This window comes from Pelobates fuscus, chromosome 8 (genome assembly GCF_036172605.1).
Source record: "Pelobates fuscus isolate aPelFus1 chromosome 8, aPelFus1.pri, whole genome shotgun sequence".
Lineage (NCBI taxonomy): Eukaryota > Metazoa > Chordata > Amphibia > Anura > Pelobatidae > Pelobates > Pelobates fuscus.
Genome location: NC_086324.1, coordinates 171,265,557 through 171,284,858, shown reverse-complemented (window position 1 = coordinate 171,284,858; position 19,302 = coordinate 171,265,557). Strand labels below are relative to the sequence as shown.

Genomic DNA, 19,302 nt, shown 5'->3' with positions numbered 1-19,302 from the left:
ATTAAAAACAGAAAGAGTGGCCAAAAAGGGTTTCGAGAAAAACTAATGAGGGGAAAAACAAAAAAAAACGAACATTCATTAAATAGAAATTACGAGCAACCTAACCTATACATTGTTCATAACATGTGGGTACCAGAATTACCTCTCGATACCAGAGCAGGTGGTTTACAGATGTGACAAGGAACTGGACCTTCAGTTTAATACTCATCAGCCATCTATCATGGTAGTGGCTATGTCATTGGATAAAATATTGAGTACATCGCCTCAAGGACAAGTAGAAATGTATTTCAGTAATGGTTATTTGTGTGGTTGGCTATAATAGCCCTTCGTCATTACATTGAAGCATTGGGTTACAGTATTATCACACCTCAGGATGTTCTGAATGAAATTATGACAAATTGAAAGGCCATTTCAACCTCCAAAGAACACGAATCCTCAGCTATGGTTACCAATAGTTAGTATAAAGTAAACTTAAAAATAAAGTGTAATTGTCACTCGGAAGATTCGTGCACAGCCCAGTAATTAGCAATACGTTTGTACTTTTCTTTAAATTCTCAACGATTTCCATTTTTAAAAATTAATTTTGTAAAATAATTTAAAGGGACACTATAGTCACCCAGACCACTTCAGCTCAATGAAGTGGTCTGGGTGCCAGCACCCTCAGGTTTTAACCCTTCACATGTAAACATAGCAGTTTCAGAGAAACTGCTATGTCTACATAGCAGGGTTAATCCAACCTCTAGTGGCTGTCTTCCTGACAGCCGCTAGAGGTGCACCTGCGACGTTGGATGCGAAATTCGCATCTAACGTGCAGAACGTTTATAGGAAAGAATTAAGATATGCTTTCCTATGGATTGTTAGAATGCGCACGCGGCACATTCCGCTCCACTCTGACGTCGGCGGGGGAGGAGAGGTCACCAGCGCCAAGAGAGCCCGGCGCTGGATTAAGGTAAGCTGCTGAAGGGGTTTTAACCCCTTCAGCACCATGGGAGGGGGACCCTGAGGGTGGGGGCACCCTTAGGGCACTATAGTGCCAGGAAAACCGCTTTGTTTTCCTGACACTATAGTGATCCTTTAACCTCAGCAGGTTTATATATAATAAAATTGGTCCCATGTATTACTTTACACAGTATATTCAAACCTCAGATAAAAGGTTATGGTGTAATGAGGTCCTCCCTGCACACAGTGTATTATAACTGCAGCTATAAGGTTATGGTGTAAGGAGGTCCCCTGTCTCCCTGCACATAGTGTATTATAACTGCAGCTATAAGGTTATGGTATAAGGAGATTCCCTGTCTTCCTCCACACAGTGTATTATAACCGCAGCTATAAGGTTATGGTGTAAGGAGATCTCCTGTCTCCCTGCACACAGTGTATTATAACTGCAGCTATAAGGTTATGGTGTAAGGAGGTCCCCTGTCTCCCAGCACACAGTGTATTATAACTGCAGCTATAAGGTTATGGTGTAAGGAGGCCCCCTGTCTCCCCACACACAGTGTATTATAACTGCAGCTATAAGGTTATGGTGTAAGGAGGTCCCCCGTCTCCCCGCACACAGTGTATTATAACTGCAGCTATAAGGTTATGGTGTAAGGAGGTCCCTTATTTCCCCGCACACAGTGTATTATAACTGCAGCTATAAGGTTATGGTGTAAAGAAGTCACCGTCTCCCTGCACACAGTGTATTATAACTGCAGCTATAAGGTTATGGTGTAAGGAGGTCCCCTGTCTCCCAGCACACAGTGTTTTATAACTGCAGCTATAAGGTTATGGTGTAAGGAGGTCCCCTGTTTCCCCCACACAGTGTGTTATAACTGCAGCTATAAGGTTATGGTGTAAGGAGGTCCCCTGTTTCCCCCACACAGTGTGTTATAACTGCAGCTATAAGGTTATGGTGTAAAGAGGTCCCCTGTCTCCCCCACACAGTGTGTTATAACTGCAGCTATAAGGATATGGTGTAAGGAGGGCCCCTGTCTCCCTTCACACAGTGTATTATAACTGCAGCCATAAGGTTATGGTGTAAGGAGATACCCTGTCTTCCCCCACACAGTGTATTATAACTGCAGCTATAAGGTTATAGTGTAAGGAGGTCCCCTGTCTCCCCGCACACAGTGTATTATAACTGCAGCTATAAGGTTATGGTGTAAGGAGGTCCCCTGTCTCCCCGCACACAGTGTATTATAACTGCAGCTATAAAGTTATGGTGTAAGGAGGTCCCCCTGTCTCCCTGCACACAGTGTATTATAACTGCAGCTATAAGGTTATGGTGTAAGGAGGTCCCCTGTCTCCCCACACACAGTGTATTATAACTGCAGCTATAAGGTTATGGTGTAAGGAGGTTGCCGTCTCCCCGCACACAGTGTATTATAACTGCAGCTCTAAGGTTATGGTGTAAGGAGGTCGCTGTCTCCCCGCACACAGTGTATTATAACTGCAGTTATAAGGTTATGATGCAGGGAGGTCCCCTGTCTCCCCCACACAGTGTATTATAACTGCAGCTATAAGGTTGTGGTGTAAGGAGGTCCCCTGTCTCTCCAGACACAGTGTATTATAACTGCAGCTATAAGGTGACAGATGCCTGCCACCCCGACTGGGTGCCTCCGTCAATCGATGCTCCTGGTGCTCCCCGAGGACTCCAAGCACTCCACCGGACACCATAAGCACTTGGTTGGGGTCTCGCCGTCTTCCAGCCATCCTGGACCCAAGACCAGGATCCAGCTTCCAGTGGATGAACCTGTCCTCTAAGAGAGTATAGCTGTGAAGCTCTTACAAGAGCTAGTGGTTATAGCTTGAATAGCAAGTCCCTACAAACACGAGGCGAGGCTCTATGTTGAGGGTGAAGTAAGACTGAATTTTAATGGTGCCACACTGACCTTTTATGACAATCCCCATGCAAGGGGTACGCCCACATGGACTCCAACAAAAAGACACAGACCAATAAGAACAGTGATCAAATGCATGGCACTCCTAAAACAAGCATACAATCCTTCCTCTCTGCCTGGGAGATAATTGAGTCAGATACTGTATTAACCCAATTATCTCCAGGCAGAAAAAACACATATTTTACAAAACCCCAAAAGTACCCCAATAACACAGGATATCCCCACAAATGTTACATCCCTTGATTGCCCTGATGTGGATGACCAACATATCTAAAAATCACCCAGATCAGTTCAGGGGTTCATAAATTTCCTGGAAGTCACATTTTGACCGACCGCACGCATGGTTCCATGCCCAAAACAGTTCCATAGAATCGCGGCTAAGTGCCGCTGGAGGACTGACGGGCAACCGCAAAGTTTTCAGGCTGAAAATAGTTCCATAGAATTGCAGCTAAGTGCCGCTGGGGAACCAACCAGGAACCGTGAGGTTTTCATGCCGAAAATAGTTCCAGGGCATTCGCGGCTAAGTCCCCCTGAAGTCTATTCGCAGTTTCGGTCCATGCAAAAAAGATGGCTGCCACCTCGTGGTCGTCCATAGGAATTGCAGCCACCCAGACGAACACTTAGACCACTGCGGTGGAAATTGCAACAATGTATCAATTAAGCTTAACAAGCACCAGGGTGGTCTCCGGTTCATGCGGCTGCTCAGTTGCTGAACCATATAATTCCAATAGACAAATTGAGACTTTTATATCACAGTTTACAGGGTCTATAGTCTGTGGGCAAGAGGCTGGCAAGTATGCCCATCGAAGAACCCGTGACGAGGTCCAGTTCGTGACATAAGGTTATGGTGTAAGGAGGTCCCCTGTCTGCCCGCACAGTGTGTGTTTTATTTCTGTGGAGCGCTCTGTGATACACTCGTATACTCTGCATATTGTGTGTGTTTTATTGCTGTGGAGCTCTGTGATAAACTCACATACTCTGCATAATGAGTACCATTAAATTGGGTGATGGTAACAACCCCTGGATGTTGGGCTAAGGTAACATCCCCAGGACGTACTTGGAAACCAGAGTAATCTGAATGTACCATTCCTGGTTAAATACTTTGTTATTATTATTATATTATGTGTGAGTTTTATTGCTATGGAGCTCAGTGATACACTCACACACTGCACATTGATTGTGAGTTTTACTGATGTGGAGCTCTGATATATAACTTTTACATTTCCCTGTATACTTTCTCCATGCTGACTGCCAGGTTCAAAGGACAGAGATTATAACAATAATTGGAGGCTCCCAGTTGTCGGATTAAATAAACATTTAATTTTAAAAAAGACCAAAAATACATATTTATTCAATATAGGAATAATTAAACATAATATAAACAAATCCTGGTTAAAGTCACACAGGTCTACAAAAAAAACCTGACTAATAATAGGTCTGTGTCCCTTTAATTTCAACTCTGGGACAGTTTAACTGTCAGCTATAAACTACATCTCCCGGCAAGCTTTGCACCCAAGAAGGGTTTCACTTCCTGTTCCTCTTCCCCGTTATTTTACATCGGACTACGTTTCCCGGCATCCTTTAAGAGAAACAGCGTTGCGCCATTTTGTTTGTAGTTCCGCTCACTTCCGCGTTCCTTTGCTTATGCAGAGGGGAGTCATGGGCGGGAACTACATTACCATGCATGCTTTGCGGCCCTGTAGGCGGTCTCCCTTGCCTTTCCCACAGGGCGGCCATGTTGGATGTGGTATTGTTGTGTGTGTGTATGTTTGTGTGAATGTGAAAAAGAAGGGAGTGAGGGGGAAAGGGGCTGCTGATTTCAGGCCCAGGGGTTTTATTGTGGGGGTCTCTCCATGCTCTGCCCATGCTGTATGTAAAAGGGGAGAGTCCCCACAAATCAGGAGATCACATTAGGAACAAGGTCCATAGAGGAAGCGAGGAGCAGGGCAAAACGCTGTGATTTATCTGCTCCCTGGGACTGGGGGTATCTGTATCCCCCCAGCACATGCATGCTGTGTACCCCCTGCCAATACAGCCACCAGACTGCCTGGCTCCCCCAAACAGGGCTCCCTGGCTGATCACACCCTGCACTGGGGGTCTCAGGGCTTGCAGGTCACACAGCATAGCATTCAGGGGCTGGGGGGCTTTCTACTGGGTGCTTTAGGTCCAGGTCTTCCAAGTACCTAACTGGAGGATGCTGGGATGTGATGGTGGTGGGCTAGGGGTTGTGATGGTGGTGGGCTAGGGGTGTGGGGGGGCTTGCAAGTGGACTCAGTACGTGATACCGCAATATAGGATTCCAGTTCTGATCATGTTAATAAAGAACCAAAATCAGGGCCGATCAGCAGCGGAGAACAGGTCAGTGGCCGCCGTGGAGTGCGGGAACGCTGGGACTTAAATGCTGTGAAATCAGTTCGGTAAACTGTGAATGGTGGGGGAAATTGACAAGGGAACTGTAACTTTTAAGACCAAAATTTAGGGAAATAACCAAGTAGAGTTTTTGCCAGTTCAGCTATTTTGCATTACAAATTGCAGTTTCCATATTGATTCTTCACAACTCTCTTTTATGTAAATGAACCTCTGTGAGATGTTTCACATAGAAAGCCGGTTGCATATGTACAAAATGTTACCCAGCAGGTGGGCGGTGTGTACGCTTTCCTTACTTTGGACTGTTTTGGTTTAGGAATCTCTTTTTATAGTTTATTGAAGGTCGTTCTATACAAGGCGAAGACAAGGAAGGAAGGTTTATATTCCTGCCTCTGTGTAACTCTATGTATTCCTACACCATATATCCTCTTAGCCACTAACAGTGACTGTAGAAGAGGTTATTGATCTTTGGCTCAGCCTTTATGAATTGACACTTAATTACTTTGTGTGTGGTGGTGTCTGTCATGTGACAGAACAGTCTTTTTGGGGAAGATCTGGCAGGGTCTTGCACACGCTGTATTGTCTAACATTAGATTGTGAGCTGGTTTGAACAGTGCCCCCTTCACCTCCTGTTTCCAGTACGTCATACTTACTTTGTTAGAATTAAATGTTTGTTTATCTTGGACAGCGCATCGGAATATGTTGGCGCTATATCAATAATTGTAATTATCGGTAACCTCCTTCTCTTACCCTCCAGGAGTGGGCGCAGCTGAGACATTGCTTGGCCCGTTGGGAGATGTCTGGAAAGAATCTGGGGGCTGCGCGGCGCAGGCGGACGCGCTGCCGAAGGTGCGAGGCCTGTGTGCGCAGTGAATGTGGAGAGTGTCATTTCTGTAAGGACATGAAGAAGTTTGGAGGTCCCGGGCGCATGAAACAGTCCTGTTTAAAGAGGCAATGCACAGCGGTAAGAGTGGTGGCGGAGTATGGTGAGGCGTATTTAGAGTGGGCGATTCATTTGATATAGCAGAGTGGGTAGACTGACAGAAAGTGGGCTGGTGGGGGTGTTGTATAATGAATGAGGAAGGGGCACTGGATAGCTGCCAATAATGACACCATGTGAGAAGGCTGATGGTGCGTAAGACAAGGTATGTTGAGTAAGGGGTATTTAATGGCAGCAAACAGTAAATCTAGAGGATTGCACAGCAAGGAAGATGGATTTTGGGTAAAAGTGGTGATTGTTTGTATATTGGGGGAGAAGGTATATATGTAGATTTAAGTGAGTGTAAATTAATGAGGGAATATTGGTCCAGAGAAAGGATGTTGACACATGTACTCTGCCTTGCAGCCTGTACTTCCACACACAGCGGTGTGCCTCCTGTGCGGGGACGCAGGGAAGGAAGACACTGCCCAGGATGAAGATCAGAAGTTCAACCTATCCCTCATGGAATGTACTATTTGTAATGAGATTGTCCACCCTGGCTGTATAAAGGTGTGTCCATGCTGTTCTTTCTTCCTGCCTGCGTGTGATCAGCTGCATCATTTGGGTGCTGCGCATCCATTGAGGTTTTTCTTATCGTTTCCCTTTTCCACGTTCTTCCTTCCTGTAGATGGGAAAGACTGAGGCTGTCATTAATACGGAGATCCCGAACTGCTGGGAGTGTCCCAGGTGTAAACGTGAAGGTCGTACAAGCAAGGTATAGTCCAGTCTCTTAAGGTCATGAATTAACTCAAACTTTGAAGGGAAAGAGTTTAAGTCCATTTGTCCTGCTTCAAACGTCATGCTTATGCTGGCTATAATTTTGTTTTCACTTGTAAAGAAATCAAAAATGAAATTTAATGAATGCATCACCTTTAGCCTTATCATTATCCATCACCTTCCCATGACTGGGATAGTAGTTTTTTTTGCCTTACCTAGTACAGCTGTTTTGTTTTACTGTTCGTTGTACTTACTATAGATGAGGATTGGCAGATATTCTTTTTGGGGGGACAATTTTGCTAAGAAACTTTCTAAAAAATACCTTCAGGCTCTTTACTCATAAGCAGGATATTAGTTAAGGAATATCCCATGCACCATAACCACTACAGTGTGCAGGTATGCTCATGGCTCCAGGATTGCTTTTACCATTTTAGAATTTTTGACCTCTTACTTGGAGTCTGCCCAGCGCAGCTCCTGATCTTTAATTTAATCTCCTCTTGCCAGAAGTCCTTTCTGAGCTCAGCTAGGTGGTGAGCCAACTCTCTTAGCCAATGAGCTCGCTCGCGATGACTATTGGAAGCTCCTCAGCAGGAGTTAACCACTCTTGTAAAGCTACAGAGATGCTGGGAGCAACGACATTCTTAAATTGTTTTATCACTTTCATATATTTAAGAACACTATTATGTATTCTTAAAGGAACACTATAGTCACCTAAACAACTGTAGCTTAATGAAGCAGTTTTGGTGTACAGATCATGCCTCTCAGGTTTCACTGCTCAATTCACTGCCATTTAGTAGTTAAATCACTTTGTTTCTGTTTATGCAGCCCTTGCCACACCTCTCCTCGCTTTGATTGACACAGCCTGTATGAAAAAAAAAAAACTGGTTTCACTTTTAGTCAGATGGAATTTACCTTTAAATTATTTTATGTATTGCTCTGTAAATTGAACTTTAATCACATACAGGAGGCTCTTGCACGGTCTAGCAAGCTATTAACATAGCAGGGCATAATACAATCTAAATTAAACAGAACTTGCAATAAAGGAAGGATAAATTATAGATGACTCTTTACAGGAAGTGTTTAGGTAGGCTGTGCAAGTCACATGCAGGGAGGTGTGACCAGGGTTCATAAAGTCATTTAACTGCTAAATGGCAGAGAATTGAGCAGTGAGACTGCAGGTGTGTGATCTATACACCAAAACTGCTTCATTAAGCTAAAGTTGTTTTGGTGACTATAGTGTCCCTTTACGTGTTTATGCTTCTTGGCTAATATATCAAAACCATAAATACTGCATGTAGTATAATCGCTTAATACTTTAATATGTAATCAGAGATGTGGAATTTATATCGTCCGACGCCTGGGACATGCAGTTCTGAGTGTCGGGCAGTAAGATTTAATTAAAAAAATATATTCTTTTAGCCGTGCTGCTGTCAAGTGTGGCAGGGCTGCATTGAGGGTGGATTAGTGTTGGGCAGGGAATGCATCTCTGGCAGGAGGAAAGGCGGACTGCCCACCCGGGAATGACTTACCGCAACTCACTGGTGGCTCACAGGGAGATATGAGAAGCGGCAGCCAGCCACTCGTCACGATGCTCAGGACAAATGGCCGCCAGGACTCAGTGTGACGTCATGCTGTTAGTGGGCAGAGACAGCATTCGACAGGTTGCACATCCACTGAATACCAGCTGCTAGTAATCTGTGGTGTGTGTGTGTGTGTGTGTGTGTCAGAGAGCGTAAATGAAAAATACAATATAATATAGTACCTAATGTGAACTTTCTGATATTCCTGAATACAGTTCTAATCTATTTATACATTTGCTGTTCTGATTTGATTTGTGCATTGATTCCCATGTTTAAATGCTAATAATGTTTTGCTTATTATTATGGTGGGATGTTTGGCATAGTGAAAGGGAAAACAGACTTGCTACGAATGGTTTTAATATTGTTTCCATATGATAGTGCCGTGAGTAATAATGTATCATTTTAAGTAATGTATATATTTAGCACATCTACAGAATAAGATACATATTGAGGTAACCGGTTTGCTTAAAGTTAACACTATAGTGTTTTAGGAATACAAACATGTGTTCTTAACCTTATAGGGTCCTATTGCTCCCCCAAAGCAAATAAAGGGTTAAAAAAAAACATTTTCACTTACCTGATTCCTCCTGCACACTGGCATTTTTAAACATGTACGGTATATGAAATGTGTGGAGTTATATGTAAAATGCAGAATTCTATAATACTTTCTGGGATGTGTGTAGGTTTCTCCCTTGAAGGGCCACTATAGGCACCACAAACACTGCAGCTTAAAGTTTTGGATCTGGGGCCTATAGCCTGTACCTGCTGGCTGAGCAGTGTAAACGGCGTCACTCTGACAGCCGCCAAAGAGACCTTCAAACATTGTTCAGCGCGAGAATTAATGTATCTCTATGAAGGGATGCTTCTAAAATAACCAGGAGCTGTATGTGGGGTCCCCAACTTGAAATATCTCTGGGTTTCATTTTACAGGACTCATTGGACGGTTCTGGCAAACGGAGGTTAGATAACGGAGAGGATACCGTGCGGTGGAAACTGACTGACGACTCAGCTCCTTCCAAGAAGAAACCGTCAGAAGACAATCCAGGATACAAGCGAAAGAAAGAAAAGGAGCCTCCACCTGATCCAGGGGTTAAGAAAAAGGTAGTGATCCCACGACTGCCACCAGTATCCACCAATGGCTATTCACAGTGACATGGAATCTGTTGCTTGCTAGTCGTATACGGCTTCATATTCCGCATGTTCTGATTCATTCTCCCTGCAGCGCTCTCTACTTGTTGCATTCTTATTTGCTCTCCCCCATTCTGCTTTGTCTCTTATGTCAGGGCAGTCTGTGTACACCATAAATCATTCCCCCTAATGTCTCTGATGCTAGGGTTTTTTAATTTGTTTTTATTCCCCCCTCCTCGATATCAACACTTTGTGAGTTTTTTTTTTTTTTAAATTTACATTTTTTAAAGATGGGTTTTTTCTTCACCTTACAGGTGAAAGTCGAGAAGGACAAAAAAGTTAAAAAGGTTAGTGAGCGTGTTTGAAAGCTGGTAACCTGTGACTGTTATCGCCTTTCTGATTTCATTTATCCTCACTGTATTTATTATAAACCACAGTAGAAATGCCGAGGGTATACACAAGCGTGAAAGGCCTCTGCGCACCAAAACCACTGTGTCTTGATGTAGTGACTTTAGTGCATAGATGCCGTTTACCTTCTCTGGCAATGTAAAACATTACTGTTTAAGAGAAACGACAATCTTTAATAGTTTGCGTTATATATTTGAGGTATTAAATACAATAATACAGCTTTGAACTCCATATCATTATTCTGCATGCTAGCGTCTCCATGTTGGCTCCCTGTCAATCATTGCTATAAGCTCTGTCCTTTCTACCAGTCAGTCGCCATAGAGAAAGTGTACAGTAGGGAGAAATGAAACAATATTTCTTCTTCTCCTCTCCAAATGCATTGTGTGCCCTGTGTGTGCCTTCCTAGATCTGGATTGTAATTTGCAAATGCTTTAATATAAATGTAAAAGAATATCCCAGCGAGTTCTAGGTGATATCCAATGGTGTAATCTCCATTGAAGGGGCAGTTCTCCTTTAAATTAAATTTTTTGTTATTCCATTACAGAAGGAAGCGATACACTTTCTGTATTGCTATGGTAACCCACCCAGTCATCCAGGACTCCCACTAGTGTACAATTTGGGTATTTCCTAGTTCTCATCCATAGGGATATTAATAAATGCCCAACTGTCGGGACCTTGTGATCAATGTTTTTAGAACCCACAGTATATTGGTGCAGTCCCAGCCACGAGGGCAGCCCAGGTTTGTAATTCCCAAGAGGTCCCATCTGTAAGAGTAGCCCCTGACCGTGGCTTATTTTAGACCAGGGCCAAAGACAATATACCATGGAAATGCTTCCATATTTGTCAGTGTTGCTGCAGAGTGTCCAAGGATTTAGGGGCAGGAGTTTTTTTTAATTCTCTGCCTAAGCATGCTTGCCCTTTCCACACTCCTGTATTTCGCTGGTAATCTGAACCATGGTCATATGGAGGAGAGCAGAGGATTTTGTTTAATGATGCCTTGACATCTCTGATGTAATTTTTTTTTTTTTTTTTTCTTCTACTCTCCTTCTCATTTCCTCTTTCTCTTTCCTTTGCTGTTTCTGGATTCCCCTAAAGGAGCCACAAGTCCCAGCTGAACCCATCCCACCTTCCGACCGTTCTCACCAGCGAGAGAAGATTGAACGGTTCAAACAGATGTGCCAGATGCTGGAACGAGGACGCAGCAGTACCTCCAGTTCTAGTTCAGACTCTGACTCTGACTCCGACTCAAAAGGCTCCCGGGGCAGCAGTGACACCGGAGAAGGGGGGGAGGGTCAGGATTCTCGAATCAGCTTTAGCACCAGCTCAGAGGATGAAGAGGAGGGAGGCGGATCCGCTGCAGTGGGTGATGGACAAAATGGGGCAAAAAATGGAAAGCAGAGGTCACCCCGGAGCAATGTCAGGGAAAAGGAAAACAGGAGAGGTGCTGGGGCCAGAAAGGGACCTGGTGGTAGGAATAATATAGGACAAACCATATCGCGGAGTCAACTTCTAAAGAGGCCTCTGGTCCCATCTCCACCCAAGCCACCTCCCCTTCAGCTGGAGCGGCATGTGGTACGTCCCCCTCCCCACAGCCCTGAGCCAGACTCTCTGCCATTGGACAATGGGGCAGATCACGTGATGCAGAGGGCAGTCTGGCTGTCTGTTTTCAGGCACTTGGGACAAAAGGAACTTTGTGTCTGCATGCGGGTTTGCCGGACCTGGAGCCGCTGGTGAGAGGGGGCATAAAGGGCAAGTGGTGGGAGTGCTGGATTCATAATGGGGCTTTAAAATGGGGTGAGGAGAAATGTGAAAAACCTGTGATCCTAGATTCACAATTTTAATATCACCATTTGCAGAATTATTATTCTTGTCTGGAGGACAGAGCTGCATCATTTAATGTGCTGTGTACGTATAAATGATTTAGTTCTAAAAGTAAATATCTTTTTATTTGCAATTTGTGACAGGTGTTGTGACCGCCACCTATGGACTTCCATTGACCTGAGCCGTAGAAAATCAATCACACCCCCAATGCTAAGTGGGATAGTCCGGCGACAACCAATCAGGCTAGATCTTAGTTGGACCAACATATCAGAGAAGCAACTGACCTGGCTAATCCATCGATTACAGGGTGAGGAATGAAGACTCCTGTTAATGTGTCTCTAAAGTGCAGAGATTGTGTGGGGCTGTGATTTAAGGTTCATTCACTAAACACTGAATTTCAAAATACTACCAAGCTGTCTGCGGCTGTAGCTGAATTATTCCAAATACACAATTTTTTTCTTCAGTCTTGAAATGGGGTTTTAAGTTCACTACAATTCCGTGTTCTGTGAATAAACTTCATAGTGGGCGTTTGGGGGTTTTGTGGGCGTGACGTTGTATAAAAGAAGGGTTCAGTGCCTGAAAGGTGCTGGGAATTCTGCACATAGGTCTACAGTCTGAATTCCGTCAGGGTTAGTGGATGCATGGAGGTAGAGATGGTTAATGGAAAGGCTGTATTGACGGCATTGCTTTAGATCCGCTGACTGGATGGTGGTGGAGGTAGGATTGTGTTGGGGGCCATTGTTATACGTAAGTGAAGCATTTTTTCTGGGTAGATCTTAGTCTGTATAAAAAATATATTCTAACTTACTCTGCATATTTGTCACAGGTCTAAAGGAACTTTTGGTTGCTGGCTGCACGTGGGGTGCAGTGTCCTCCCTCTGTACAGCTTCCTTTCCCTGCCTGTCTCTACTGGACATGGGCTGGGTCCAGGGAGTGAAAACTTCCCATCTCCGTGAGCTGCTGTCTCCTTTCTCCTCTGACTGTAAAGCAGGTGAGGGGCTTTCGAATGGGGCAAAATAGTCACACGCCGATCACCTGCGATCCTGATATAGTACAAAGGGGAGGGTCTGATAGGCGATGAAGTTAATTTGGGGGGTCTTTGGAGGTAATGAGCTTACAGAATATAAAGTGTTTGCTAAACCCGACATAAGTTAAGAAATTTGTTTGCATTATACTGATGGTGAACTCTCATCCATTAGTTGTGTCAGACCCCCGGGGTCGGTTCTCCTCTCTGTCGGAGTTGCGTCTCTGTGGTCTGGAGTTAGGAGATTCTGCCCTGCGTCTATTGCTCCGTTACACTCCGCGGCTAAATCGTCTGGACCTGAGTCACTGTGTTCAGCTAAGTGATCACGGAATCCACATTCTAACCGCAGCCACCTCACCCCTGAGAGATAGCCTCACCCACCTCAACCTTACCGGTAACTCTGCTTAATTGTCTGCCTCACCCACCTCAACCTCACTGGTGACCCTATCTTCTTCACCCACCTTGACCTTACTGGTAACTCTGCTTCCATCACCCACCTCAGCCTCACTGGTAATTCTTTCTTCATTCACCATTATTCTGTACTTTCACACACTCTCCATTTTTTATTTTTCCTCCTCTCTTCTTTTTCATATGTATAGTTATGTTCTTCCCCTTCCTGCATTTTTTCCCCCCTTGCATACTGTTTCTGTCTGCACCTTAACTATATATCTTATTGCTTCACTATGCTCAATCTTCTATTATACTCATCTAGTAACTAATCTCCACCTCTACCCTTAGGATGTCATCGCTTGACGGACCAATCTTTGGCCTTCTTTAAACGATGCCCACGGCTGAAGCATGTCGACCTGCGCTCCTGTCGGCTTCTCACCCACGAGGGTTTCCAACGGCTGCTACAAGATCCGCCCTCTGAACCGGACGGAAAACCCTTCCAATGTGTGGAGGACCAAGTGCTGACCCGGGAGAGCTAGCGGTGGGAGATGTGGAAACCTCTGCGAAAGCACTACTGCCCCTTCTTGGGGCAACTCTACTGTATCTGCCTCCTCTACCTACCTGGCATTTTGCTTGGGTTTTGGCAAGGAGGGTGCACTGAAGACCCCAAGTTTAACTGTTGACATATCAGGGAGAAGCGGCAAAGAACTGCAGCCAACTCTGGTATGGACCTGTTAATGGGGGTAAAAGGAACTTCCTACTAGCTCACTCCACGGTTTGGGGTGTGGACACCCCTCATCACTGAATGAAAGGGTTCCGGACAGTTTTAAGCAACCTTTGTTACAGGTCACGAACGGCCTCTAGTGTAACATTATCATCTCTGCCCCTACGATCTGCTTATCACAGTAATCAGGCGTTTAAACATATGCATTGCAAGTGAGGGTGCAGTACACTCCAGGTGAAGGGGGTGGGGAAGGTTGTCGATAAGGTTTCTATCAGTTCTCTTTGGACCTGTTTTTTATTATGCTGTTGTGGGTGGGCTAGGTGGGATAATGCACTGCAGGGTGAGAACAGGGAATATGATATATCAGGGTGATGCCCTGCAAGGGTTAACAGGTTTACGGGGACATTACGGGGAAGATTAGATGGTACGACACATGCAGGGCTTGGAAGGTTATTTTGATGACTGACCGAAACAAGGCTGACAATGCTTTGCAGAGCAAGGCACCTGCAGATTCTTCCAGTACGAAAGACGAAGAATTCTCATCTTACTGAAAACCACGACTCAGAGTATCTTTTCTACCCTAACTCTCGCTTTCATATTACCACATCCAGCTGACTTGGCAATAGGACTAGCTATGGGTTACTGTTTGGTTGGATACTCTGTCTCGTTATACAGCACCATTTTTCATTCCCTCGGGGGCGGGTTAATTATTAAGTCTTTTTGGCCGGTTCTGGGATAAGGCTTAAAAAGCAAATCTGTGCAGCTAATATAGGGGGAGGGGGAGAGCAGGTCTCTACAGCAGGAAGGGGTCAGTGGAGATTTCCTGATTAATGGTTGGGCTGCAATACCCATCATCCAGCTAGCCGCTCCTGCTGTAGATCGGGTAATGATTATTTTTTTTTTTTTCCTTTTACCTTTTACGTGGCGTTCTGACACAGCTGGTTTATGTTTTGTCACTTTGCTCGGTACTCTCACAACAGGCACATATGGTATTTTAACCTCCTCCCCTTCCCCGCCGCTGGTTATGACGGTTTCTGATTTAATGATCTGCTCTGTTATTTTGTTTTTTTATTTTATATAAACGTGTTTTTTTTTTTTTTCTTCTTCTTTGTTGTTGTTTTTTTCTTTCTTTATTATACCAGTATAACACAGAACAGAGGTTTTGGTGTCAGATCCTCTGTATCACACATTTCTAAAATGTTTCATACAGATCTCATGAAAAGTATACAGGTCTCTGCTGTACGATTCTCTTCTAAAACACAAGCAAAACTACCTACATCAGATGTAGGTAAGTGGCAGTTGAAATTCACCTGTCCTACACACAGTTTCTAAACCAATATTTTACCAAAATAGGAACGGTGATAATTAATCCGAGAAATCATTGAGATGTAGCTTTCCTGAAAACGTCTGCAAAGTTCTGATTGAGCACTGTTTGTGAGAGTGCCCCATTGGTAAATAAGTCACCAATAATAGAAATAGAAAGTAGACTCAAAATCCATTTCAGCTGTGTTGAATGAATTGAATTTCTGTTAATCTAATGAATCAATCCGTCAAATCTTTACCTATGGAGTCTTAAAGCCACAGGTAAATCCCGGACGGATTGAATCGTTTAGACGTGGGTTATTTGACGGAGCTGAAATAGATTTGGGCACCAGTCTAAAGGAATTCTCACCATTAGGGAGGATCGGTGTCTTACTTATGGAATTATTTAAGAAAGTATCATTCCTTCCTAATAATGGCTTTAGGTGTCTTTTAGAATTCAAAATAAATCTGATTCAGCTGCATCAAATAATCTATGTCCAAAAAAATTAATGTGTTCAGGATTTAGGTAAACAAAAAATCGTTATCTGTGGTATCTTTACAGATGCAATATATAAGATATGTGTCCCATATCTTAGCCACTTCCTAATGGTCACAGGAAAAAGTAATGTGCGCACAGTATTAAAAAAAATAAACATATATAAATATATATACACACACACACACACACAGGCACGCACGCTTTCTGAATAACATTGGTTCTGGAACCTGCATGAATCCAATTAGATTGATGGGAGTGTAGGATACCATAGCTAAAGGACATCTACTAATGTATATTTATACACTAATCCAACCGACTGTCAGGTCTGCCTAATAGAAGGAATCCACACTACCGTAAAGCATTGATTTCAATATTTTGCTGCATAATTGTCTTATAGAATTAGGAAGAATAATTGATTAAGGAAAATTGATGATCATTATACATGTTAGTTTTTACTCATGGGCTAGTTCCTCCCCTCACAGCAGAAAGGGCAGGAAACAGAACTGTGAAATTGGTAAGTTTGAAACTATTCCCCATATTTCTAATCAAACATGGGAGCATTTACTTATGGGTAATACCCAAGCAGTATATAAATAATGGGGGGAATTCAAATACAGCTAATAGTTATAAAAAAAAAAAAAAAAAAAATATTGATTTGCACAAACCTAATAGGCCTTCTCAACCGCCAGACAAGTAATCAATAGGATATTGTCATAATATCTGGTCAGTATTTTTTTTTTCTTTTTTAAATATAGGAAAAAATCTTGGAGAATTACAGTGCCGGGTAGGAATTAAGGTTATGATAACCAAACCAATAAAAAGAAACAAGTTTAGACTAATCCAAGACAAACTCCTGCAAGAAATAAGACACCCATCTTGCTTTGGAGACTAATAAAATAAATTGGAGGAGAACACCCTTAAAATATAAAGACGCGGTCTAGAAATTAGCAAAACGAGAACTTAACGTCCTTTAATATAGAGGAAAAACCTTAACAGGTGGCACCATCAGAACCTTGTCAAAGGCATAACCTCTAAATACCAGGCTGGAACAAGTCCTGAACTTTCGACACTGCTGAATGAGAACAGTTATACCCTACTATCAAAGGATAGAGAGGAGAATTAAACTGAACATCCCATTATTCTCTGGATGTATTTATCAAAGACAATTCTTCTTGCCTTGTGAACTACTTCCATGTAGCTACAGGAAACACAAAATAATATCTGCCGCTAAGAAAAGGCAGAGCCTAGTAGAGAAATAGGAGAGTTTGATATTAAACCACTGGCACAATGACTACATATTGCAAATGTTAAATTCTCAACCGCATCTCACATAGTAAATGGATTGTCTGATACAGTAATGTTCAGTTACACGAGACGTACAATCCAACAACACAAATGGTAGATATTATTCGACAAAGGCAAGAAGGAGCACGTCATTCAGATCGTGAAAGCATACCAGGATGGACCATAGAAATTGTGTCGACTACCAATTATAAGTAGGAAATGTAGGTTAACAACATCAGGACATCCAGTCAAAGATTGAAATACTGTAAATAGTACAAATTATGTCTACCAGAATCAAAGTTAGAAACCGTTAATATAATTAGATAATATGCAGACGACCAATGAAAAGGTGGTAACCAGAGGCACAGCATACATTGTGACAACAAACACATCAACAAGTGGTATTAAAGATATTAAATTGTCCTTATGAGAACAAATAACCACATACTGGCGCTGACCTTATCTTCCGATAGTGATGAAAGTCTTAAGGTAGAGCCTACGGTAATTTTAAGATCCTAGTCCCAGCTTGTTTTATCTACAATGATATTAACACCAGTCCAAACATAACATTCACAAGTACTACATCAATGGAATGTCAGGAAAGAATGGAACTTCTATGGACCTAGGTACAGAGACCATGTGAAAAATATCAGCCACATGTTTGTCACAAAAAGGCTACAATATTATATTAAACAGGATGACTCTTCAATTTAAAGCCAAATATTGACTGGAAAGTCCAGATAGTAGGACACCCAGAAGAATTAATTTGGACATCAGAACAAGCCAGTGGGACTTTGTATTCAGGGATTTCCTTTATTGGTATCAAGTGCAAAGTTGCATGAAGGATTAAACCTGGTAGAATGGTCTGGGGACTGAAGAGACCTTCCACTGCCAATGAAAACATTTGTAATACCCAGCATCAATAATACATGAATAATATGAGCCTAAGAGACTAACCTTCAATGCAGAACAGAAGTCATAATGTTACTCCTGACAAACTTACATCATTAAATGGATTGGCAAACATAAGGTCCCCAAGGGATAAGTTAGGGTCTTCAAAGAATTAGCAGTGGACCCTCAGGAGTTAGGTCAGACCCCCAGTCACTAAAGGGGGTACCCAGGCTAGTGACTCTTACTGGTTGCTGGGATTAGAGGCTGAACTCTGGCTGGGCCTACAAAAATATTGGCCTGGCGAGGATAGAATTTAGATCTAATAATGCTGACTCCTTCCAAACTGCTGTGAAGGACAGGAGATAAAGACTGCCTGATTGGAAGGGGGTGGACCTATTTATACCAGTTTCCGAGTTCTATTTCCTGTCCATTGTGCCGTAAGGGGAGGAGCTAACCCATAAGTAAATGCTGCCGTGTTTGATCAGAAATTATATTTATGTAGAGAGAGTTTGTTTCCCTAGAAAAAAAAAGTTAGATTACTCTTTTCAAAGTAAAAAGAAAACATAAACTTGACTAGAAAGTGCTACAGAACATGGCTCTGAATTATTTAGCAGCCAAGGTCCGAAGTCAGTATCTAGGCAGAATAATTGTCTAAATGTTTACAAAGAGAAATTCCAATTTTTCGGAGAATATAGACAAAACCGGAAATATTCTCTGTCAGCTGTGATTTCAGTGTAGCTACGCTGTCTTTAAAATTCACGTTGAATTCTCCCATTACTATATAGCCCTGATGGACATCTATACATACGCTAGGGCAAGATGCCAACATGCCTTGCCAGAAAGAAAAGGACTCTGGTTAGATCTCAGCCTCTTGTATAACTAAGTAAATACCAAGTGGCACATGAGGACCAATGCCAACCGAGTATCACAGAACAATGGCAAAAGGCCGGCCATAGTTTGATCCTCCATGCCCAGTGCCCGTACTCTCAGGATTCAGGAAGCATGGGATCTCTTGTTGTTATGGCTTATTGATGGGTTAGACGTATTCATAGGATTACTGGAAAACACCTGACCACGTTTACAATGGGTGAACGTGCAGGACTGTGTTGATAAAAGGGATTTCCCTAAGTCCTTGCCATGAAACGGGTCATGTGAATGGCTCTTCCTTGTGAATATGGAGAAGGTTTTCCCCAAACAATTTTCCAAAATTCCCTTATTAGTGAAACTAAAACCCAAGTATGGTGCTTCCTTTTGTTAGCTGTAAATATTGGTCTCTGGCCGAGGTATTGTAAACTAAACTAAACTA

General features: G+C 43.0%; 2 protein-coding genes across 6 annotated transcripts in view; one reads left to right on the top strand and one right to left on the bottom strand.

Moving 5' to 3' along the window:
- Positions 1 to 208, bottom strand: part of SETD1A (SET domain containing 1A, histone lysine methyltransferase) — a 31,626-nt gene extending 31,418 nt beyond the window's left edge. The window contains exon 1 of the mRNA XM_063429569.1: positions 143 to 208. Coding sequence (XP_063285639.1) covers positions 143 to 208 — 66 coding nt within the window. The remainder of the gene's footprint in view (positions 1 to 142) is intronic.
- A 4,392-nt stretch (positions 209 to 4,600) lies between these two features.
- On the top strand, positions 4,601 to 15,129 carry FBXL19 (F-box and leucine rich repeat protein 19). 5 transcript variants are annotated; one of them, XM_063430786.1, is made up of 11 exons: positions 4,601 to 4,639; positions 6,007 to 6,213; positions 6,595 to 6,738; positions 6,857 to 6,943; positions 9,456 to 9,626; positions 9,968 to 10,000; positions 11,157 to 11,791; positions 12,026 to 12,189; positions 12,709 to 12,873; positions 13,082 to 13,300; positions 13,645 to 15,129. In XM_063430786.1, the coding sequence occupies exons 1-11, from the start codon at positions 4,625 to 4,627 to the stop codon at positions 13,833 to 13,835; spliced, it is 2,031 nt and encodes a 676-aa protein (XP_063286856.1). In that variant the 5' UTR covers positions 4,601 to 4,624; the 3' UTR covers positions 13,836 to 15,129. The 5 variants fall into 5 exon arrangements, with proteins under 5 accessions (XP_063286856.1, XP_063286857.1, XP_063286854.1 ...); XM_063430787.1 differs by having other exon boundaries at positions 4,614 to 4,629; XM_063430784.1 differs by having other exon boundaries at positions 4,623 to 4,645.
- Positions 15,130 to 19,302: the final 4,173 nt, after the last annotated feature.